This window comes from Colletes latitarsis, chromosome 8 (genome assembly GCF_051014445.1).
Source record: "Colletes latitarsis isolate SP2378_abdomen chromosome 8, iyColLati1, whole genome shotgun sequence".
Lineage (NCBI taxonomy): Eukaryota > Metazoa > Arthropoda > Insecta > Hymenoptera > Colletidae > Colletes > Colletes latitarsis.
In genome coordinates, this window is record NC_135141.1 from 16,954,436 (window position 1) to 16,979,591 (window position 25,156).

The 25,156-nt window shown below is 39.0% G+C and overlaps 3 protein-coding genes across 4 annotated transcripts in view; 2 read left to right on the forward strand and 1 right to left on the reverse strand.

Annotated features, from left to right (window-relative positions):
* Garz (Sec7 domain-containing protein garz) lies at positions 1–10,657 on the forward strand. Of its 2 annotated transcripts, XM_076771840.1 has the most exons (14): positions 2–275; positions 573–771; positions 843–1,070; positions 1,157–1,263; positions 1,323–1,833; positions 1,897–2,288; positions 2,368–2,545; positions 2,633–2,748; positions 2,824–3,012; positions 3,091–3,426; positions 3,515–3,723; positions 3,810–4,055; positions 4,136–6,671; positions 7,242–10,657. In XM_076771840.1, the coding sequence occupies exons 1-14, from the start codon at positions 156–158 to the stop codon at positions 7,341–7,343; spliced, it is 5,469 nt and encodes a 1,822-aa protein (XP_076627955.1). In that variant the 5' UTR covers positions 2–155; the 3' UTR covers positions 7,344–10,657. The 2 variants fall into 2 exon arrangements, with proteins under 2 accessions (XP_076627954.1, XP_076627955.1); XM_076771839.1 differs by having other exon boundaries at positions 1–275; positions 1,323–2,288.
* Positions 8,073–19,102, reverse strand: LOC143345077 (zinc finger CCHC domain-containing protein 24). Its single transcript, XM_076771843.1, has 4 exons — positions 18,185–19,102; positions 17,665–17,907; positions 14,694–14,858; positions 8,073–9,294 (listed from the first exon to the last, which is right to left on the reverse strand). The coding sequence occupies exons 1-4, from the start codon at positions 18,377–18,379 to the stop codon at positions 9,181–9,183; spliced, it is 717 nt and encodes a 238-aa protein (XP_076627958.1). The 5' UTR covers positions 18,380–19,102; the 3' UTR covers positions 8,073–9,180.
* The window catches only part of LOC143345076 (cyclin-dependent kinase-like 4), a 16,297-nt gene continuing 5,342 nt past the window's right edge, over positions 14,202–25,156 (forward strand). The window contains exons 1-3 of the mRNA XM_076771841.1: positions 14,202–14,254; positions 23,392–23,662; positions 23,719–23,913. Coding sequence (XP_076627956.1) covers positions 23,495–23,662; positions 23,719–23,913 — 363 coding nt within the window. The 5' untranslated portion in view covers positions 14,202–14,254; positions 23,392–23,494. The remainder of the gene's footprint in view (positions 14,255–23,391; positions 23,663–23,718; positions 23,914–25,156) is intronic.

Below are 25,156 nucleotides of genomic sequence, written 5' to 3' on the forward strand. Positions count from 1 at the left end.
AAAGCTTGGTCAGTTGTTAAACACCTCCTTAAAGTAACAAGTTAGTGACTATCGTGTTGGAAGTGTTCTCTTGACACTTGACGTTACGGATTATCGAATTGTTTGTAAGGTTTCTTTGGAATGAAAATGGTGTAAAAACGAATAACGCGAGAAAGATGAGCAGGATTGCGAAAATGGCTTGTCCGGGGGGTGGTCTGTACGTCGTTGAGAGCGAAGTCTGCCTCCTAGTGACAGCTATGAGACGAGGTGCACGATGGTCATCACATTCCTACCAGGTTAGAACGTATTGTCAATAGCCTTTCTTCAACGATGGAAGGCTTGTTTTCATTATGAAGAAAAAACAAATAATTACGTTCGTATCGAGTTTTAATTGCATAATATGTATTGTCATCACGTGGTTTTATTTTGATCGCTTGTCAGATCAAACAAGTTGCAAGAAACAGTATGGTAACATTTTAGAAGGCTGATAATGTTATTTTACGTGATTATTACGTATCTCTATTGTTACATATTTTTTAATTTGAAGGTGATTCCATTGTTTGTAATAATTACAATTTATTTAATAATTTAAGGATGATGATCAGGATGCTCTTATAAAAAGTTTAACTACCTTGAAAGAAGCACTGAACGAAGCTAAAGATTTGTCTCAGTTAGAACCAGGAGTATTTTTAGCTCCATTTCTAGAAATCATAAGATCCGAAGAAACAACAGGCCCTGTTACTAGTCTCGCGTTATCTGCAGTTAATAAAATGATATCTTATGGTCTCATCGGTATGGACTATATTGTAAAAGTTAATAGTTTATTGGGGATACTCGATAACACGATAATACAATTGCTATAGATCATGATCATCCTGTGATAGCACAATGTGTAGAGGCTGTTGCGGATGCTGTTACACATGCAAGATTTGTTGGAACTGATGCATCAGGAGATGGAGTTGTTTTAATGAGAATACTCCAAGTTCTGAGAGCCCTCATGTTATCACCAGCAGGAGATTACCTTTCAAACGAAAGCAGTTATGAAATTATGACGAGCTGTTTCAGGATATGTTTTGAGACACGTCTTAGTGGTAAGGATTCTAAAAATATACTTAAATTTCTTTTTTAATATCTGTAACATATATATATATATATATATATATATATACGTTTGTAGAATTATTGAGAAGAACAGCCGAGCATTGTTTAAGAGACATGGTGCAACATCTTTTCACTCGATTACCACAATTTGCAGATGATACAAGAGTTCTATTAAATATGAAAGTAAGTTATCAGATCTACTAATTGTATCGATTCTTTTAGTACATATTTTATTTTTGCAGAAAATGAGAACAGACAGTATGGAAAGTACTCGTAGTAAAAACAAAAGAAATAAGAATCATTTCAAGCAAAAGGCAAAACCAAATCTAAATGATTTAGACGAAATGGAAGCTCCACTTCTAAGTTCTGTTGATAGGGTTAAAACAGATAATTTGCCAACACCAACTGTCTCTCCTGTAGGAAATATAGTTGATATGCAGGGTTCGTTGGATCAAGGAACCATTGAAAAAACAGAGGAGGAAAAGAGTGATACTAAAGATTATAATAAAAAAGATTTAAATGAGAAAAGTGAAAGCACCAAACAGGAAAGTGAATTGGATGCACAAAAGAAAATACAAGATGAAACCGATACAATGGAATGCAAAGAAAACAACAATGAATCTGAGAAAAATACAAATACCTTGACAGAAAAAGAACAGATTTCACAGTCAGAAAGTAAAAGCATTGAAAAAGAAGAGGCAGACGAACAAAATCAAATTAAAGAAACACCTCCAATTAAACAAGAAAATCAAGGTAATTATAACAACTGCATTTTAAATAAATTTAATAATTATATCGTTTGTATTATTTTTGTAGAAAATCAATCTGTTGGCGATGAAAAAAGTATAGATTTAATAACGTCCCCAACAGGAAGTGTAGAAGATTTGTCAATAGACGAAAGTATAAGTAGTGGATACAAGACGTCCACAGTTAAAGAATCAGAGCAAGTTGAAGAATACGTGAATGCTCAAGGAGTTCGTTTCATGCCGCTCCAGCAATTAGCACCATACGGTGCTCTATGCATTCGTGAATTATTTCGATCCCTTATCTCTTTGTGTAGCCCTCTTGAGAAACAAAATAACGAAGTTGTGATGCATCTCGGGCTCAATTTATTGCAAGTAGCATTAGAAATTGCTGCAGATGCTCTTTCCAATTTTCCGTCGTTGCTTGCACTCGTCAAAGATGATCTTTGTAGAAATCTTATCTTGGTAAGAGAACGGAATTAAGATGTTTGCCTTTTTGACATTTTTTTTAAAAACATAATATAATTGCAATGATATTTCTTAGCTTCTTGGCACAGATCGATTATCGATTCTTGCGGCAGATTTGCAAGTATCGTTTTTATTATTTGAATCGCAAAGAGAACATTTAAAATTCCAAATGGAGCATTACATAAGAAAATTAATGGAAATAGTAGATTCAGACTCCAATAGAATATCATACGATCAGCGGGAATTAGCGCTTGGTATGAATTTTTCACGATGTAAAATATTATTAAATTCCATATGTAAGGGTTCAATTATCATGTAAACTTTATTTTAATTAATTGTAGAGGCCATTGTAAGATTGTGGCGAATACCTGGATTACCCGCGGAACTATATATAAATTATGATTGCGGTTTGTATTCAACTAATTTGTACGAAGAATTAATGAAGCTTCTGTCGAAGGTATATTGCTTTTTGTAATATACATATAGTACAAGAATTTCATTCAACTCCAGTCTTGTCTTTAATATTTGTTAGAACGCTTCTGCATTGATGGGCAATATGTACAATATGCAATTTATTTCATTGGATGCCATAATTATGTTGATTTCTGGAATGGAAATCAGGTGTAAAGGTTACAAAGAGTTATGCAAACCTTCGCGGCATAGTGCTTCGCCGAATCTTCCGACACGAGAAGAATTGCTTGCTATAAAGGCAAACAAGCGAGTACGTTTCAACCATTACAATGTTTCTTTTTTATGTAGCATGGAGAGTGCAATGATTATATGAATTTTTGAAACTTAGTGGTTGGTCCTTGGAACGGAAAAATTCAATGAAAATCCACGAGAAGGAATATCCAAGCTTACGGAACACAATCTTCTGGGTGGTAGCCCAGGTAATCCTGATCCAGAGAAAGTAGCAAAGTTTTTAAAGGAAAATCCTGGACTCGACAAGAAAGCTATCGGGGAATACATTAGCAAAAAGGAAAATAAAAACATTCTGAATTGTTTTGTTCATAATTTCGATTTGAGAAATACACGAGTTGATCAAGCACTACGACTTTATCTAGAATCTTTCAGGCTTCCTGGCGAAGCGCCACTTATCTCTTTGTTGCTCGAAAAGTTTGCGGAACATTGGCACGTGAGTTTGTTATTCCGTTTCAACGGCAATTTATATAATATGACGACGCTACGAGAATAAACGTAAAGATTGCCGTTTCTTTTCTCAGGATAGTAATGGCAAGCCGTTTACTTCAGCCGATGCAGCGTTTACCTTGGCATACGCCGTAATTATGTTGAACGTTGATCAACATAATTACAACGTAAAACGACAGAATAATCCGATGACTGCAGATGAGTTTAAAAGGAATTTAAAAAAGGTTAACGGTGGTGCTGATTTCGATCAAGAGATGCTCGATGAAATCTATACTTCTATTAAGTATGACTCTTTTATTACCTACCATTTATTAGCAGCTTCAACGCTCGGTTTCATAACTAACTGAATAATATAATTATTATTATTAGGAATGAAGAAATTGTAATGCCAGCTGAACAAACTGGTTTGGTGAAAGACAATTACTTATGGAAAGTATTATTGCGTAGAGGTGCCGGGCCTGAGACTTTCTATTTAAAAATTGGAAATGCTGGTGAATTTATAGACAAGGAATTGGCTGAGCAGGCATGGGCCCCTATTATTAGCGCACTTTGTAGAGCATACGACAAAGCGCCCGATAAAACTTTACAACGTCGAGTCGCGGATACATTTCTTCGGTTTGTTGAGCCTTATCAGATCTAAATTTAAACAATTTTATCGAATGATTATCAAGGGTGTCTTTCTTCTAACGTTTCAGTTGCGCCTCAATTAGCGCTCATTATGGTATGAGCAGTGATTTGGACACGCTCGTGGTCAGTTTATGCAAATTCACGGGTCTTGCGACTGGCGCCGAACCTGAACGAGTGGTTCTGCATCTTGGTCGTAGCAGCAAGTGTCAGCTAGCCGCGCGTACTCTTTTCAAAATCTCTCGCATGCACGGAGACGCGATAAGAGCATCATGGAAGAACATTGTCGATTCTCTGCAATCATTGTACAAGGCAAGGCTGTTACCAAAGAGCCTCGTCGAGGGAGAAGATTTTATAGATCCATCAGGGAAGGTATCTTTGCTTCGGGAACCAACTACGCCGAAATCACCACCGGTAGATCAAGGAATATTCTCCAGTTTATATTCGTACATAGCTCTGGATACTTCGCGTATGTCTCATCCCGCGGAGGCAACTGCAAGAAAAAGAGTCATCGAGTTTGTAGCCAACTGCAATCTGAAACAGATCATCGAGGAAAGCAAATTCTTGCAAGTTGAATCTCTCCGCTCTCTTATCGGTGCTTTAGTGTTCTCCAACACTAAGGACGAAGACGTGTCGGTGTTCCTATTGGAGTTACTGCTAGAAGTAACCATTCAGAATCGCGACAGAGTGACTTGTATTTGGCCGATAGTGCAGCCGCACCTGGACGCACTGTTGACAACAGCCGCGCGAGAGAATCATCCTTATCTTCTTGAAAGGGTGGCCGTTGGAATGCTGAGGCTAGCAATCCGATTGTTGCGAGGAGAAGAATGCGCATGGACTGTTCTGCTTCCACTATTACCGTTGACTCATTTGCCGTCTGCGACCGCCGCACCCCTCGCGCGTCAAATTGCGTACGGTTTATTCGAATTGCTGAAAACCGGTGCTGCTAATATTCACAGCACAGAGGATTGGCGAGTGGTGTTCAGTTTGTTAGAGTGTGCCGGAGCTGGTGCGTTGTCACCGAAGCAGTCGAACACAGTCCTAGACGAGGTCAGCAATTCTAGAACGTCGGTGTTGGACCCTAGACCCATCAGTCCCGTGCCAGAGTGGGCGCTAATGTCTCCTACTGGAACGGAGGCCCCTCTGCCGGTTGCCGCCGATACAATCGTTCTGGATCGCGACTTGCTACCGCACGACCCTGCTGCTCTTGCTAAATGTTGCGAAAGCTTAACGTTTCTAGTCAGAGACGTAGCGCATGTCACTCCATTTAATTTCGAGCTGTGCATTCGTTGCGTGAGGACCTTTGCCGAAGCGGTTCTCCAGAGCACGGGAAAGAGGAGCAGAGTGTGTAATACGACGAAGGAAGCCGCCGGTTACCAGCAGAGTTCCATTCAGTTGTTGGATCTGATGCACACACTGCATACCAGAACTGCTCAAGTGTTTCGATGGTGGGCAGAAGAGGGTAACGCCATGGAAGGAGTCTCTCTGTGGTCGCAGGTATGGAGGCCTTTGTTGCAAGGCATAGCGAGATTGTGCTGCGATGCTCGCCGACCAGTTCGTACCGCAGCCATAACGTATCTTCAAAGCACTTTGCTCGCCCACGATTTAACTCAGTTGTCGGCGGTGGAATGGTCTCAGTGCTTGGAGCAGGTGCTTTTCCCTCTGCTGGCTCAACTTCTGGGACCGATAGCATCGAACGATCCTATCGGCGTAGAGGAAACAAGGGTCAGAGCAGCGATGTTACTATCCAAAGTGTTCCTTCATCACTTGAACCCACTGCTTACTCTTCCCGGATTCTTGCCACTCTGGCTCACCGTTCTAGACTTGTTACGGGCTTACATGCACGCGGACAACAGCGAGCTCCTCTTTGAAGCGATACCCGAGTCGTTGAAGAACATGCTATTGGTGATGTCTTCCGCCAATGTGTTGGCTCCGAACTCGAATTTGTGGGCACCTACCTGGAGAACTATCGACAGTTTCTTGCCCGATTTGAAGGCTGAACTGTTCTCTGAGCCACTACCACCCCCGATACCGTTACAGACGCCGCAAACTTCGCAAGTTATCAGCTTGGTCGAGCAGCAGCAACAGCAAACGTCGTTTTCCGGGTCCCTGGCGCTGCAGCCGGTAAGCGTGCCAGCCAGTGAAACGGAACATCCGCCGTGCCAAGAAGAAGAGACGAAACCTGTATCCGTGACGGAAACTCCAAGTTCTAGCCCAACGAACAATCCCGTGTCGATCTCGATACCTTTGGCGCCCTTGTCATTCGAGATGAAAGAATCGCAACGGGTGATCACGCTGGTGAATCAGCAGCCACCGAGCGTTTCTAGTCCAGTTGCGGTGCAACCAGCCGCGCAACAAGTGTTCGACGTTTGTCAATCCATCCGTCACACGAGTATCGAATATTTAGAGCAGAAGCGAATGTCAACGGACGAAGATGATTTCGAACGATTACCAAAGATTAGTCAGAACAACGAGCAAGAGCACGACGTCTTGATCAATTACGAAGAATGGAAACAACAGCAACACTCTGTACAGTATTTACCGTATAAGCGGGAACCGCAAGACGTTGGAACGATCAACTCCTCGCATCGCGCGAACTCGTCTGAGGTGAATCAATGTCCTGCATTCTAGCAGGAGCCTATCGGGTTGCTGATCGATCCTCATCGTATATTCTGGCAGCTTTGATCATTTTTTCATTTCGATTTTTTGATTATCTTTGCGTTTGTACGCTCATTTCGGTTCTAGATGTTCTGACCTCTTATAGCCCTGTGCCGAACAAACTTGGCTATCGGAGAGTGTAGTAACAAAAAAAGGAAAAAACGTATAATCGATACCAGAGATACATTGAACTCGTAAATTAGATGGAGGTCAGAAAATTGTAGCAACGATCCAAGGTAAAAGGCGACGTTTCGAATTTACACATTTTCTTTCGGTTCTTCGTATCTCTAGTATTCCGAGTTCCGTTTCCTACGGCTGAAGAGGTTCCAGACGAGGAACATTGTTTTTCATTTCGCTTTGTTGCGCTGCGCGTTAATTTGCGAGACGTTCTATTTCCACGATGCATCGATTTAGCACAATTCCCTCCGTTTATTTTCTTTTCGTTAGTTTGTATCATACAATTACCGTTAATTTTAATACACGAAAAGGCGAATAATAATCGGAATATTTTCTTTGCAGACGACAACTGTAGATTCTACGGCGGCGACGATGTTTAATTCTGCGGCGTATTTTAGCGAGGATCCCGCGGCGGATCGACTATTCGCCGTGACTAATCCTTGACCACTGTACATTCGTCATGTATATTGTATGATATAAATATTTGTATGGAGCACGAATTCCTTTGTCCGTGGAAAAGATATTACCAAGTTTGGTTCCAACTGGAAGAGAAAAATCAGTAGACATAATAGTAAATGGATTTTCGGCTTTATGTATATTTAAGCATGGCAATATATTGATAATAATATATTACAATGTAATCGATATTATTATTAATATATACGTATATGTAAAATATATCCGTATACCATGCGGTTCAAATAAAGCGTTGCTGCAAGTTGTTTTCTCAGAAACCAAACAAGATACCAACTTCATTTTCGTTTTAGTATTGAATAGTCCAGGGAGGCTAATCTTTTCAAGTGCAATACTTGATTTTCTTTTCTTCGATCGCCCGTTGTTTCATTTTATTCAGTTTGGTAAAAGCTATGAAGTCGATATCTTCATTGGTTTCTGAGGTAATGGTTTGCAATGCTTTTATTGAATCGCATGGTATACGTATATGTACATGGGTCACAGGTAGTGGGTATATGTCATAATAAGTAGGACTCCTTTTTTAACTTGGTTGGTCACCTCGATAATTGCACGAGTGTTTTGAGTCAATATTTATTCGCACGACATTTGAGATTCGTTTTCTTGCGATTATCGAGTTTCCACTGTAATTAGTATACCGGGAAGTATTACTGGAACGCAAACGTCGCTTCCGAGTTATCGAAAACAAGACGATATTGGACATATGTTTATACGAACTTATTTTATTGTTTCCACATATTATGTTACACCCCATATATGTACATACAATGCAATTTACGAGCAGAGGGTCGATCTCTCTCTCTCTCTCCCCCCATATACAATATATAAATACGTGACATCCCGGTGATCGCCTAGGTTTAGATGACCCGACAATTCTTTTGCGCGTTGCGACGCCTGTACGATCTCGCGGTCGCGTTTTATCGACGTCACTTTGTACATACATACGCAAGAAATATATAGGATGATCATGGATTTGTAGTGATTTCGTAACTGCAAACGAGAACTCGGCGACGCATGGTATCCGCATTTACAAGGAACAACCATTTCAAGTACCCTTTTCTTTTCATTTATCGGACAATCTTAAATGAAAATTAACAGATGTTATTTTGCATTTTCGTTTTAGACTCGTGGAAAAAGGAAATTGTTACAAGCTGTACGCCCGATGTACGAGAAAAGGCATTCATATCTCTTAGATTCCTCAATGTACACAATTTTAGTGGACAAAACACAGACGTCGCACTAAAGGATTCAACTTGTAGAAGCAAATTGAAACGTGACGTCAACAGGGATGTCGACGTACTTTGTCAGGCATAACTGACAAAGTACACTGGATGTCGTTATTTCCACGCAAGCTCTGTGGCGCGCATTTACATTAATCTCGTTATAAATTGTACCTGGATCATGCAAACAGGACGCGCGCGCGCATAAGCTGCCGTGTTCCCCTAGACCGAGAGCAACTATAATTAGCTCGTAGAGCCGTAATCGTTTTAGCGCGTCCCTGACTACTGACGTGTATTCCGGTCCGTAGTTTGACAAGTAAACAGTACGTTTGAACGCGTATCAAGAACCGAACTAGCGAATCTCAAGGATCGTCGTTCGTTAACAACGAATCTGCAGATCATTGTATAGAAAATATAATGTTTCTCTTGCTCGTCGATGGCTTCGGTCGCGTCGACGATTATATTTATTCATCCGTGCGAGTTTATCACAGATCAACGCGCTCGACCACGATTCCCATTTCGAAGAACGAGAATTCGTTTTCAAGGTATCGTCGATTTAACGCTGGCTCCGAAGCTACTAGCTTAAACTCTTACTGGTCTCTTCGGCAATAATAACCCAGGGTCTTGCATTTCTCGCAGAGGTGTTGCGGATGGACCTTGCTCTGATCGGACACGTCCAGGCCATCCGGTTTTTCCAGAGGTCTCTGAAAAACACACGATCGGAAGTTAAGATTGCGTAGAACGCGAGCTTTAGTGCCTCGTTTAAGCTTTACGAGAACGCAAGATAATTGAGTTACCTATTTTTAATGAAACTTTGTATACTGGTAGATCTCGTCCTCTTGTTTATGAAGATATCATAATGACAGGAACTCAATAGTTTTTTAGATTAATTAATGTTTCATCGTTATGTTAAAATATAGTTTAATTACAACGTTTCAAGTTGACCAAGTTACCAAGATGATGTGGAGAAAAAGCACCTAGCATTCTACGCTAGTACCGTTTTTCATAAAATAATTGTATTTATTACATAAAGGAATGTTACTCATTATAGACAGAAAAATTTAAAACTTATCACTAAACTGTAGATTATATGGTTTTTGAAAATTCTATACGTACTGAATTTTTTAGGCAACATCTAACAATAAGTTTTCTATAAATTCAAAGAATCCGTAGTTTACTTATCAGTACATGTATATAAAAATAGCATACCTATAGTACAATCTGACTGGCTCGCTGACAAATATGCATGCCATGAGAACGCATTTATAAGATGTACAAAATGTTTTTTTTCTTATTTCTGCTTCTCTTGCTTTTTCATTTATATATTTCTTTTATTTCATGTCGTAATTAATTTTTTTGCACTGCGCTTTTCTTTGTTTTCAGACGTGGTTGGCGAATGGCTTATTTTTTGCATACCTGTAGAATTATGTAACCAAATGTACTTTTTCATGTTAAATTTTCAATTTCTCTACGTAGTGACAAGTTCTGAATTTTTCATTTATAGAATTCTAGTAAGTAAAATTATTTTTTTTATGTACTAAATACAGTCATTTTATGTAAAAGTTAAAATGCATTTTCACATGTAAGGTTTAATTAATTTAAATAGATAAATAAAAATATACTAATGTAAATGTAACTAAACTGTGTTTTAATACAATAATGAAATATTAATTATAAATACCTGAAAATCTATTGAATCTCTGTCTTTACGGTGTTATAGCTTCATAAACAGGTGGACGAAATCTACCAGTGTACAGAGTCTCATTAAAATCGGTGATCAGAAGGTCCTGCGTTCTCTTTGTCAGACGAGTGTTTTTCATGTTGCGTTTTTTGCGGCGTGTAAAACAGACATATACTTTTTCAACTAGAGATGGGTCAAATTCTTATTTAAATACAAGTGTTGAACATCGAATCAAAATTAAGACAATTACAGCAAGGAGCATAATTGAACCAATAAAAGAGATTTTATGAAAAATGATAATTTACGTATTTGTATAAGATTTCGGATAACTTATTATTTATATTAATTCACATTTTGCAAATGTAATTACAAATGTTTCTTCCAAACCAATTAGTTTTCTCATATTTCCTATATTTCTATTGTAATTTTATTCGTAATAACAATAACAGGCGTTTGAAGTCTTTGAGTAGTATTCGAAGAATTTTGTATAATAGTCGGCGCTGAGAAAATTTCAAGTGAAATTGTCCTGTCGCGAATTTATTATGAACAGGGAGAAGTTAAAAACTTGTGCATCACAGACTGCCAAGGAAATAGAGAAACAGAATCTATGGAAAAATATGAAGTAGAAACAATTTTATGGCTACCTAAAGATGAATGAAATTTTTAAACTATCTTTATCTCGGCATGAAAGTAATATTTGTACGACATATAGGTTCAATAATAGTTTTTAAAATATTTTTTTAAATATCGTTAACATTTTTTTCATAATACTTGTTATATGCATATATTCTTAGTAAATACAATTCGAGGAATTGCATGTATCGTTTGCGAATAAATCTTGGTTACTTTTTTACCTGCAGCTACTGGGTAAACAAAGCATCGAAACGAACGAGATGGGGTATCCGTTTTTATTTATTTATTCATTATGTTTCTATATATATTTGTATGCAATGTATCTTTTAAATTTAATTAATTTATTATTTATTATATATTTTTTATAAACATCCACTTTCTACTTATCGTTACGTTACGTATTTGTTGAATTTATTATATATTGTTACCTGTAGTCGTATATGTATATCGTAAAATAAAATACTTACCATGACGAATTTCTTTGCCGTAGATATTAAATCTTTGTAGAATGTAAGTGCAGAGACAATAGTACAAACGTTAATAACAGTGCTACAATACTATGATGTATAATAAAACGTACAATCACCGCTAAAAGTATCCATACATTGCAATACGTTTAAACGATAATAATTTTGTGTACGGAAGACTGGTTGGTTATACATAGCAGGCACACAGGAAATTAGAGAATTAACTTATACATATAAAAGTACAGTAGAGAAAAATAAAATTTCAAACGAAATGTGAAAATCGACGAGAAAAAAGTATTCGTGTAGTTCTATCTATTGACGAAATGTACATAAAACCATAAAGTAGCGGGAGATCCTGGCTTTGTTTTCTTTCTATTGCTATTGTTTCATAGCATTTCATCCACTATTAGCGTGCTCTGTTAAATAATCATAGTTTTTTCTTTTTTGCCATAAATAGTGCTAAGAATAAAGAAACTATTGTAGAAGAAAAGTAAATTATAATTAAGCCATCTGTCATTCGAATAAAATGTTACTCATCTTTTTTTTCAATACTGCAGTAATTATAGTACACGTGTATAAATCAGTATCGTACAACTGGAACGCATGCATTATTTGTGTAATATTGAAAAAGAAAGAAAAGAGAAATTAATGTTGGTGGGTACAACATTTAGTTCCTAGTAATAGATTCGATACAGGACAATTTTGTTTCAAAATTTTTAAGCGCAGGACACAAGCTCGAAAAATTATTTTCATTTGATTAATTTTTCTTTGAAATGGTTCGCGATTAAGTAACAAAATTGTGTGTGAACGTTAGAGTGATGGATGAAATAGATGGTTGTGTTAATATTATTCAAGCAGGGCTGTGCTTATTGTCTAGAGATGCAAAGTTGACACCTGAAAAAATTGAAGATCTGATTGGTTTTAGTATAAACCATATATATAGATCTATTTCTAGCACACGCGTTGTTTTCTTTATTAGTCGAACAGCGTAAATCGAGTGGTCAAGAAGAAACGTGGGGGCTTCACGAAGTCTACAGATAGATTTAAAGGATAGGACTTATTACAAAAAACTAATATATTGTTTATAATATGAAATGATCAGAAATTGGGTTCTTGACCGTACGTGTCTCCCAACGTCAATTTAAACAGTGAAATGCAGCAATGCTTGAATAATTGTGGTCGTTTTCATCCCTACTACTGAAAGGGAGGGACTCCCCTTGACACATCAAAGAAGCTAAACGTCGAGTGGATCGCGCAGTGTAATCTGATCTGGGCTCGAGTATCGCCGAGACAATATACATATGTACATATGTATAGTACTATGTATATGTATACAGGGTGTTCGGCCACCCCTGGGAAAAATTTTAATGGGGGATTCTAAAAGCCAAAATAAGACGAAAATCAAGAATACCAATTTCTTGATGGAGGCTTCGTTAAAGAGTTATTAACGTTTAAAGTTCCGCCCGTACAGAATTTTTTTCTCGAAAATGCGCAAGATTTCGGGGGTATGTCTATTGACCAAAAATTATTGTAATTGACTCCCGCAACCGAAAATAATTTTTCCAAAACGATTTGAAATTTTTTTTTTCCGTCGAAAAATTTCACACCTCGAATTTTTTTCTAGAAAGTGGGTAGGATTTCGGGGGTATGTCTATTCACCAAAAATGATTGTAATTAACCCCCGCAATCGAAAATAATTTTTTCAGAATTAATTAAAAATTTTTTTTTTCGTCGAAAAATTTAGGCACCTACCCCCTGTCGATTTTTCTTCAAAATTCGTTTTTCATTTTTAGTAATTTTGTTTGACACCCTACAGAAAAGTGGTCTAATACTTTTTTGTAGGTATCCATGAGCACTACTTCGGAAAAAAGTTTCATTGAAATATATTCACAATTGTAGGAGTTATGGCTGTTTGAAAATTGGACCATTTTTATGGGGTTTTTCTCATTTTGCGGAGTCAAGGACCAACTTTTCCAATATTTTTGCGATTTGTACAGATCCTCTATCAAAATACGCGTAGTTTGCTTTTTTAAACATTAAAATCGTCCAATCCGTTCAGAAGTTATGACGTTTTGAAGATTCGCATGAAAATTTGGGCAGACATTTCTGGCCAGAAATTAGATTTTCGGTAAGGAATTTTTTTCTCGAAACTGAGTAGGATTTCGGGGGTATGTCTGTTGACCAAAAATGCTTGCAATTGACCCTTGCAACTAAAAATAATTTTTCCAAGACGATTCGAAAGTTTGTTTTTTCATCCAAAACTTTCAGCACTTACTCGAATTTTTTTCTCGAAAATACGCAAGATTTCGGTGTTATGTCTATTGACCAAAAATGATTGTAATCGATTCCCTGCAACCGAAAATAATTTTTCCAGAATGATTTGAAATGTTTGAATTTAATTGGTAATAACTTTTTAACGAAGCCTCCATCAAGAAATTGGTATTCTTGATTTTCGTCTTATTTTGGCTTCTAGAATTTTCTATTAAAATTTTTCCCAGAGGTGGCCGAACACCCTGTATAGTAGATGATGCAAGGATGAAACTTTTTTATTTCTGTTTTTCTTTTAATGATATCAAACACGATATAATTTGTTTTTAACCTACTTTTAACAGAGTATAAGCAAATATGATCCAAGATATATCGTGTTTGGTCTTGTTTTAATCAGAAAAGTCTCAGAAATATATTAGTAAAGGTCCCATTAACAAAGAATAAAAAATAAATAAGTTTCACATCGTGTTATTCCTCGTTTGTTGTCCTTTGGCAAGATAGGTACTGAGAACTGAAAATTAACCATGCTTTTATAACCGCGAGACTTTGGTTACGTGTTTCTCGCAGTTATCCAAGATTTGGCGCAGTAGCTAAAAATCACTTCATCAAACAACTGTGAGTTGCAACATCTATTATTTCTTACTGAAACTTCCGACATAGTTTTTTGGTCAAAACAATATTTTGACAGTTTTCCACTGTCGACTAAAAATACACGTCGGTGAAGATCTGCGACGCACACGGATGTTCCGACGCGAGGAAGAAAAGAGTCGGGCAAGGGAATTTTTGTCTCGGGACGATATGACCGCGAAACGGGCCGGGTATTTTCTGCGCACCGGGCACCGATCAACGCGAGCGCGATTATGCGACTATAATTAGCTTTCGCCGGTTTGCGTGATATTTCGAAGCGGTCCACGGGTCGGGACGTTTTTGTCATTCGGATACCAACGACGAGGAATCGAAGAACGTTCGGATAACCGGACCCCACGAGACGAGCAACAGGTGTGTCCCGACGATGTCGGAGATTACGCAACACGGAACGCAAAGGCGTATTCACCTGTTTGTGCGGATAGACGTTTATGTGACACTTGATGCATTCCTGGCCCATATTCGCCCAGCTGTTGCCCGACATCCACTTGCGCTTGCACTTGGGACACTTGTATTCCCCGAAGCATCGTTTTTTCCCTTGGTACGGTGTCAGGCCCTCGCCCTTTGGCCGCGCCTGGAATCGGAATACACGCTTTCACGGAAACGTTCTAATTACCGCGTTACTCATACGCATATTTTAAGAAACTCCCAACACGCTCGATTCGCGCGTGTTCGAGGAGGAAAACTGTGACGCGATCCGTAACCGGTGAAAGCGAAATTAGCGTTAGGATTGTTCGAAATTGAAATTACGCGCGCGTATGTAGTTGGCGGAACAAATACGGGATGCCCGTTGAATGGCGCATCTATGTAGATTCATTGGGGCTTAAAACTAACTAACGGGTTTTCCAATACGGCCGACAGAACTTTTAATTAAAATAAAATTCAAACTACAAAAGATTATCCGGTGTTTATTGTTTTTATTTGGATGTACGCGAGAGTATTCGAACGCTTACATTTATGGCATTTAACTAATGAAATGTACAGGCCAAATGTTCGGCCACTCTTGGGAAAAATTTTAATGGGAGATTCTAGTGGCCAAAATAAGACGAAAATCAACAATACCAATTTCTTCATGGAGGCTTCGTTAACAAGTTATTAACGTTACAAGTTCCGACCGTAGAACGGCAATTTGCGAACAGCTGCATGTAAGCGATAGTAGTTCTCACCACAGACGAGGTATGCAAATAGACCTTACATCGAATGTATTTTTTGATTGTTTGAATTTTTAAGCGTTAAAATCCTTCAATTCGTCTAGAAGTTATGATTTTTTTTAGATATACGCATGAACTTTCGGGGAAACATTTTGTGGCCACACAATATATTTTCGGTAAAGAATTTTTTTCTCGAAAGTACGTTGGATTTCGGGGGTATGTGTACTCACCAAAAATAATTTTTCCAGAACGATTTGAAATTTTTTAATTTAATTTTTTAATAACTTTTTAATGAAGCTTCAGCCGAGAAATTGATATTCTTGATTTTCGTCTTATTTTGCCCTCTAGAATTTCTCATTAAAATTTTTCCTAGGGGTAGCCGAACACCCTGTATACACATATGTTAAAATGATGGGTCGCAAAAAAATAAAATTAGAAATTAATTTAACAATAGATTTATTGTAAACACGTGCTAGAAATAGTTTCACAAAAGTATTTGATACGGAACATTTAATGATTATTTAAATTAAATAATTGAAAGTTTTAATAGCAAATTGGTCCACCGTTTGCTTTTATAACATAAATCTGTTTTCCATTGAGTGACTAACTTAACAGTATGTAACATTTGCTTCTATCAATTACCATATTTTAATAATATTTTATTTTAACGAGTTTTTTGAAGTTATAGCCGTCATTTAATCATTTTTCTATTTCGTCCCATAAATGTTCTTATAAAGGACTATCGAGCAAGCGAATAATAAATATGCCGGCAATGAGAATTGAAAGTTCTGTTGTTCTTATTGGAAAACCCAAAACATAAGCGATATTGTTTCAGTAAATAAAAATGAATATTCGATACGTTGTTCTAAGAACATTTTGGCATTTTCATTCAATCTAAACTGAAACAATTTTTTTCTCGGTACCATTATACCACTAATTTCTATGTTTCATTTGTACCTTAGGAAAAGAAGAATAAAACTATGTGTTTATTTTTTAATTATAAATTTTTGTTTATATACTAGTAGTCTGTAGGCCACCCTGTGTACACAAAGTCTTTTTTAAGTTTGTTTCATTTTAAAGATTACTATTTAGGGCCTTGGAGACACGTACCCGTTTTGCCCATGTTTTATTACGATCCTGGTTGATCAGGTCTTCTTTCTCTGAAGGTACTATAGCCTTCACGATATAACAAGGTCGTAAACTGCTTCAGACATCGGAACATCGATTTTACCTATCGTAAGTACATAGTAAGTAGGTACATTGACACTGGGTGAAACATTTTTTTTTACAATCTTGCCGTTTTGCTTGTTTTGGTAGTCGATGCGTACAGTAGTCTCTCTCTAATGTTCGTTACTTTTTCCCTCGATATTGTTCGCCAAGTGATCCCACCAACTCCTGGAACTGCATCGACGGGGCAAATGTTGCAAGGCTGGTTATTAAATGTTGATACATAAGACTAATCATAGTTTCTTAAAAACGTGAAAAATGAAATTTAACAATAAGAAGAAGGACCAGATGTTGAACTCGTTAAAAAGTTGCGAAACAATTAAAAATATTATACGAAAGAATAGATTGATGATTTCTAGCAAATGTGTTATTAATACGTTCCGTGTCACGTGTACCATTTATTTATGTCTTATAGAAAATATGCGAAATTACCATTTTTGAATATGAAAACAACAATAATAAACTACATCATGTTTAACATACCTCCCTTGATAACGTTCGCGTCGCGAACATTAATGAGGGTATAATGTATCTGTTTCGGTGTCCTGAGAAATTTACAACCTTGCTATATCGTGAAGGTAAACGTTCACCGATAAGTGTACGTATTCCCCGATCTTTCACATTTATGATAACATCTGTGGTTGATCGCGTCAGCCCCAAAAAGAGAGGCGCGTGCACAGAGCGTTAACGGGGCCAAACTCATCGACTGCGCCAGCCGACGAGCAACGCGTGACGTCATGCTCGCCAGAGATGCTGTTTGTTGTCTCAATTAGCGTTCAATTGAGCAACGTATCGCGTCGTTGCATCGAGCGACGCTCTTCGTTTAAGAGCGCCGATAACCGCGTTCCTTTCAGGCTAAAAGAGGAATAGACGCTGCTCTAGGTCGAAAAGTCCTTTTCGAATAGCGCGATCGGACGTTACGCTGTCAACGTTATCAAGATTCTCGAGTATCAATCGTAAGTAAGCCGTAGAAGCGTAAAAATTTATTCGAAAATAGACCACCTGCGGACAGTCCTTGATGTAGTGGCCCTTCTTGAAGCACAGGTGGCAAAGGTAGCTGGGCGGCGGCCTTTTGGTTGGTTTTCGATCCAGCAGACTCAGTTCCGTGAAATGGTCCGCGAAATCGCCGATGCTGTCCGCTAAATTGCCTCCTATCGCGCCGGAAGGACTCAAACCGCCCCGATGCAAATAGGTTTGCGACGCTGCCGTCGGAAAGCTATTCCAGATCGTCGGGAGAAGCTTGCTCTGAAGTCACAACAGGCGATTCGCCCGTTAAACGCGCCACTCTGCCTAGGGTACGATTTTGGTAATCAGTTTCTCGAGTTGCACGCATTTCTATCGTCCCTTGACGTGTTGGAAACGGCGCAACACGCGACAGAAAAAATGGCAGCGTGAGAAACTGATGACGGAATCGGTCGGTAACTCTGACACATCTGAACACGTGCAGACTGACTCACGGTCCGAAGGCATAGAGTTAAACGACGGCCAATACGGTTGGAGGAGGCGCGTTTCGTCTAAGTACCTGGTCCGGTGGCTGAGCATGATTCTGATCGGCGATCGCCAGATACACCCAGTTGAGCAAGTGGGGTGAATAGTGCGACTGCTGAAGCGGCTTCTGAGTTTGGCTACCGATACCGTTCACGGATCCAAGGCCCACATGGGTTGGCTCTTGCAGCTGCAGGTGCTGGATCATCGGTCTCGGATGACAGGCAGCCATACCTGGGGGATCTATGACCGTCGAGCGTGATATTTTCCCAACTTTCACCGATTGCACCGGCGATTCATCCCGTCCGAGACTCTTCCCTCGATGTCCCGTGACATTTTTCGACCGGACGATTCTTCTATTGTTGCATTCTCACGACACTTTTCGGTGCACCGCACACAACGCTGAGCCTCGTAGCACCGATATACCTGGAAACTTATTGCTCAAAGAACTATAACCAAGCAGACATAAAGAACCGATTTTTCGGTTTTCGCGAAACGAATTGCCGTCTAGCCGAGCGGCGGCTTCTACTGGGATCACGGCACAGAGCACGACCGAACGCGAGCAATTTTACACACTCTCACACGCGAACTGGCTGGGATTCGCGTTTGTGTATGTTCATTTTGCCGTGATATGTTCGCAGCGCGACGATGTATTCTTGTACCAGCGAACTCCAACGTCCTCGCGAATCTCCAAGATAAACAGCACTCCCTGTACCGTCTCTCGGATTTCTCTACTTCCTTCTTGAGAGCCGATGATCGATCTTTCATTCGTATCTTCTCTTCTTCTCCTCGTCCATCGTGTATCCGTTGGAGCACACGGTGCACGCGAAAATCCAGCGTGCGAGGGATCGAGGGATCGTCGGGTAGCCTCTCGGTGAAAACGTCTTTCCCGGATTCGACGGTCGCGTTTCTTCGGAGGGTCTGCCTCCGGTCTGAACGGCGACAGTGTTCCCGGCTCACGGATACGTAAAAACGCATACAGAGAAATCTAGCCAACGTTAAAGACCCCCGCCATGTGGTGCAGCTATTTCAGTGCTTGCTATCCACCGAGCAGCCTGCCGCGAACCAGCCTCGAGCGCGTTTCGTTCAGGCCCTGGAGTCGAAGCTTCTTCGCTCACCCGATCCTCCTGTATCTCGTGTCTTTTCATTATCATTTTTATCTCCCGTGTCCATTGCTCGTACCATCGACTGTGACCACTTCAGACTCGGACGAATAGAAGCAGAGGATCGTGTTTCAAAATGATTTTAAATCATTCTTCCTATCTCGCGACGGAAAGACACCAGTTGTCCGTCTTCGATTTTAACGTGTTTTTGCAGAATAATAGTAGAGTGATCCCTTTCACAGTATGTCAAATATTAAATGTAGATATTCGATACATTTTAAAATATAAATAATTCAAGTGGGACAATTATAAGTTCTCTATCGGCCCATCTATCCATAGGATGTCTGGTCAAATTTAATGTTAATTCGTAAGTTTTTGTGTATATTATGAAACAGATTGAATTGTTTGTAAGTGTCGTGCAACCCAGGCCGCCAATTCTTCAAGTTGCTACAGCATTGTAATATCAATAAACACATACTCGATACACATTTTCGTTTAATAGAAAAATACAACGATACTTATGAACTGAATTAATATTAAATTTCACGAGACATCCTGTGAATAGATGGGGTTATACTAACTTATAATTGACCCGTTCATAGAACAAATCAATTAACTCCATGTGAAGGAAGTGAACAGATTTGTAGTGAACCACCCTTTCGAAGAGAAGTTATTTTAATTCACTTGCTAGGTTCGTATTGTACATAGAACTTGAAATAAAAATATCTTGAAAACGAAGGCCCATTGCAAAGAAACGAATTAGGGTTTTTTTTTTATATCAGGTATGTACTATAACTTGTACCTACTATCGTTTCAAAAGTTTCATAATATACACAAAAATTTACGAATTAATTTTACCAGACATCCTATGAATAGATGGGGCGATAAAGAACTTGTAATTGTCACACTTTAATTATTTATAGTTTAAAATGTATCGAATATCTACATTTAATATTTCACATACTGTGAAAGGGATCACTCTATTATCATTCTGTAAAAACACGTTAAAATCCAAGTCGGACAGTTCGTGTCCTTCCCTTGTTAGGGACGAAAACGTCGAAACAGGAAGCAGGGGTTCGTTCAACAGGCTTCGATCGATCGATAGTACAATATCCAAACTACACGTTGTCGATATTTTTTATTTTTTTTTTTTGGTGAACCGCTCGTATGTATGCACATTAAAAGAGTCAGCGAACCCTTTTTATAAATAAATTCCGAATATCGACCGACCACGATATTCAGCCAGCTTTCGTTCAATCGTCCCATTAATGTTCGAACGATGACTTCAATCCGGTCTCGGAACGCGAGTCTCCTGCATTGAGGGTCCACAAAGCATTTGAGAATTTCCGGCGGAGTAAATTTGACGTAAGGTGCGCGTTATATTCGACCTCGTTTTTTTTTCATCGTGCGCTACGAACGCTTCGGAAAGTTAATTCATTATTCATCGCGCGTGGCACATCGATATCAACTCCCTGCCTCGAAACGTTCACTTCGTGAAAAGTTTAGGGAACATTTGTCGTCGTTGGATATTCGATGTTCTGGTTCGGAGGATGAAGACCATTTTTACGAAAATTGGGAGAAATTTCGACTCTACTCCATAACCTACAAAGACAAACACACGTGGATTAACGAATTTATATTTCTTTTCTACAATCCTAATATTCGTAACTCTAGCGATTTAGACTAATGAAGAAAGTGACTTCGTAGCGAAATTGTACGTGCAAGAATGTTTCGCAAGCCTGTTCGTCGGATCTCCAATTGGTTTATTCCCGCACACAGCGGTTTGACATTAGCTGCATTAGTGAACCGCTAATTCGTTCAGCCTCGTATCATCGTCTGGTCGTTAATTTCTCGAAAAGCTTTTGTTCTTTCGACCGCATCGCGGAACAGTGGTCGTAATTAATGCGAAACAACGCGGCCGGCCGAACAAGGGCGGCATTTAAGCGCCCGCAACCAGAAGACCTTCGAAAACTTTCTGGCATTCGGCAAGTTTGGCCGCGCGGTGACCTTTCGCCTCTCCGAAAGGAACTCGACACGCAAAGTTCAGCCACGATAATTCTGCTCCAACAAGTTCCCTCTCACCTTTCTCCGTGTCCACGGCGAACTACACGCGTGCACCATTAACCCTTCGCGATCTTGACAAGGGGACCTTATGGCAGTGAGAATCGCTTTTGCAACGATAGTAGGTGCAAGTTATACCTACTATAAAGGGTTTCTTCAAAATGGACCTTCGTTTTCCAGATATTTTCATTTAAAGGGTAAGATAATTTTTACAGTGGTTTTACCCTTTAAAGTTTGGTACGTACGTGATAAAAGAGTTACTCTACTTTGTAAAACAAGATTTGGGTAAGTCCAAAAGAAATAAAAAACTCAGATACAATAGACTGCCCAAAACCAGAAACACAAGAGGTCTCTAAGACAACCGAACAGAGAGAAATAGAAACAGTAGACTCGAACGTAAAGAAAACAGGAATCCCGAGACCGTTATCCACAACATCGGAAGATAGCACGAAACCAGTCAAATTAAGAAATTTAAATTTCAGGACTCCAGATTTAAAACCAACGAATAAATTCCATAAATCCTCTGAAGAAACCATCAAGAAATCAAAATGGTCCTCATTCCCCGCCTTCACCCTTAACAAAATTGATGATATGCTTGAACCAGCCAATACGTATACATATAGAAGACGAAGAACACAACCATATATTAAACTTTCTCCAAATTAAAAGTTTTCTAGAAAATGCAATCGGAGCACTAGAGCTAATAGAAATATCAAAAGAAGTTCCCACAAAGTTCGTCAAGTCGATTATTCAGCAAATAGAAAAGAAAACAACATTTATTTGCCAACACAATAATTTGTTAACAATTCGAATATATAAACATAAAACGAGTTAACGGAGAATGTTCAGTTCAAGATTTAAAAGATTCAGATTTTCATGAACTTGTACGAATTGAACCGTTTATATGTATATCCGAAGTGAACATTTTCTGTTAACTCGTTTTATGTTTATATATTCGAATTGTTAATAAATTATTGGCTTGGCAAATAAGTGCTGATTTCTTTTCTATTTGCTAAATAATCGGCTTCGCGATCTTTGTGGGAGCCAACAGTCCCGTTGCGAGTCGAGTACGCGATTCCCCGCGCATGCGCTCATCGAACTTTTCCCGGTCGCGGAACAGGCGAGCGCGTTTATCCGTTTCTTTTCGAAATAAACATCGAAACATCGCTCATCGGTTGGTTCGAGGACCCGAAGTCGATGTCACTGTGCGCTTTCTTTTCTCGCGTTTCCGAGGTGAGAACCCAGCGAGCGGAACCTTGACACATCGCGTCCGCGATCTAGAAATAAACGCGTTCAAGGGAGCAAGCCAAGAAACGCTCGTGTCTTCTATTTTGACGCCCTCGTAAATTTTTCACGAGGCAGAAAGTTCATCCGACCATCGCGCGCCAATCGGTTTGAGTGCCAGCTATAGCTCTTGTCTCGATGAAAAAGCGTTTCCGAGTCTCAGGTAGGCTGCGAACGCAACGTTTGGTCAGCCTCGCGTTTCATCGATGTCGAGAATAATCGTTCGCGTTGTTAGCAGCGCGGAAAAAGCGTTCGTTAAAAATACGAGCAGTTATAGATATAGGACGGTCGAGGCAGACGTTGGTCGTAGTGGTAGGTCGTGACTCTTCGTGTCACCCACGAACTCGATCCGTCGCCGAGACTCACCCTCGTCGACCCTCTTTTAATATTCAGTCCTCCGTTCGGCCATGCATGGGCGACTAGCAGCGATCCTCGGTGTATGTAATTACCGGTTGATCGATAATCGTCGATGACGGTCTCGCTGGTTGCTCGTCGAAACAGTTCTAGCCTGGAAGCGGTCGCGTCGATTTCAGGAAACGAAAAGAAACGAAACGGTATCAGCCATCGTGCTTCCAAGCTCATCCTTGGATTTTTCCCGCTCTTTTCGTACTCCACGAAGTTTTGGATAGTTCGAATATCGGTTCCCAACGATTTACAGATGGAGTGAAACGTCTCGTCGTTCGTGTTTCCGATCGTTTGTTGCCGTCGAAGGCATCGACTATGCGGGCATCGAACTTAATCGAACCGTTTCGTCAGGATCTCGTGCCTGATCCTTGCATTGCGCGTCCTTGTCTAGGAAAGAGTATCCAAGGAGAGAAATCGACGGTTCTTGTGCCATCGCAGAGGAACTCGTCGCGATAATCTATTTGGGACACGTCTGTACATCTCTAGAAGAAAAGATGGATAAATACGAAATGATGGAGGTCGTGGGAGAAGGGAGCTACGGAGTGGTGATGAAGTGCAGACACCGAGAAACTGGTCAGTTCGTGGCTATTAAAAGGTTTTTGGAAACCGAGGAGGACCTCCAGGTGCGGAAAATGGCGTTTCGCGAGATCAGGATGTTGAAGGTACGTCGAGGATTTACGTTAACGGAACTTGTGCTGTTATCGGATCGTCTTTACAGAAGCTACGTCACGAGAATTTGGTGAACATGATCGAAGTGTTTCGTCGAAGGAAACGATTTTATCTCGTCTTCGAGTACCTGGACCATACTTTGCTGGATGAATTGGAGCGCCTCGGAGGTGGCCTGGGATGGGAAGTATCCAAGAGACACATCTATCAAGTACTTCGGGGTTTGAACTTCTGTCACACCAATAACGTGAGTACGAAAGCTCTTTGGAAAGACTCGTTAGAATAGGAACGTTAGAGACGGTGTCAATAAGCCAGTCAAACTCTTCTATCGGATCGTATATTTACTTATACTAATACTTGTATTAAAGTAGGACATCTTTGGCTTTCTTACAACTAATATTATTACTATAAAGATCTTATCATATTTTTCTTTTCAGATCAATTTATTTTCTATTTGTTTATTACTGCATAACGTTTAGAATAAACATTATTAAATAAGCAGAACAAAATTCTTTTAGTGTATATAATAAAGTAGAGTAAAGGGTACTTTATGTGACATATTAAGCACAGTATTTTGGTTGTAATCGTGTAAACTTATGCTAAATATGGTTCTAATAGATTGGTAGAATTAGATATTCGTTAATCTCAATATAATTTACGATAGTTTTACGATAGTTTGACTATTTGTATTTAAAATCAAACTCCAATATTTAAAATAAGCGAATCCATCATGTGGTTTTGCCTAGATGTAATTTATTATCGTTGTTTCATGTACCAAAATGGTAATTCTGCTTTACTACTATTAAGTTGGAATCAGTAATTAATAAATGTGTCATTTTGAACGAATATAGCAGACGTGTTCTAATACTTATACTTAGGACCCTACGTAAGTTTAAATTAATAATTGTTTAATATATGTATGTCAATGTAATTATTTGAAAATTTCAGTAATCATCCATTAGCTCATTATTTTTTAAATGCTTTAAAGGAAAGTTAATTTCCATTTACCAATTTGTACAATTCCATTGTTACATTGTTTCCATTTGTATAATTTGACAGTTCACTTAAGGGTTAAGTACATACGCATGTAGTTTCTGTTGGAAATTGCATGATTCTCGTATGGTAAATCAACTTAAAAATAGTAAAAGTTGATTTGTTAAATGTCTAAATAATATGCCTCATAACTAGATTGCGGATGTATGCATTTATGGGAAATTTTAATTATGAAAAGCTACATAATGCACTTAATATAAAAAATACACAAAAATATAAGAAATACTTAATAATTTGAATCTCCGTGGTCAATTCCACGGACTCCAGGGCCGAATGAATGCACGTGGCGGTATTCGGTCAACGGATCCCCGATGAATGACCGCATTGTGGCAAACAATCTCGTTTCTGGCACGTTTCAACGCATCCAGCTGATAACGTTCATTCGATTAACAGTTGTACAAATTATTACCACAAAACGTTCATCAATTACTTAGAAA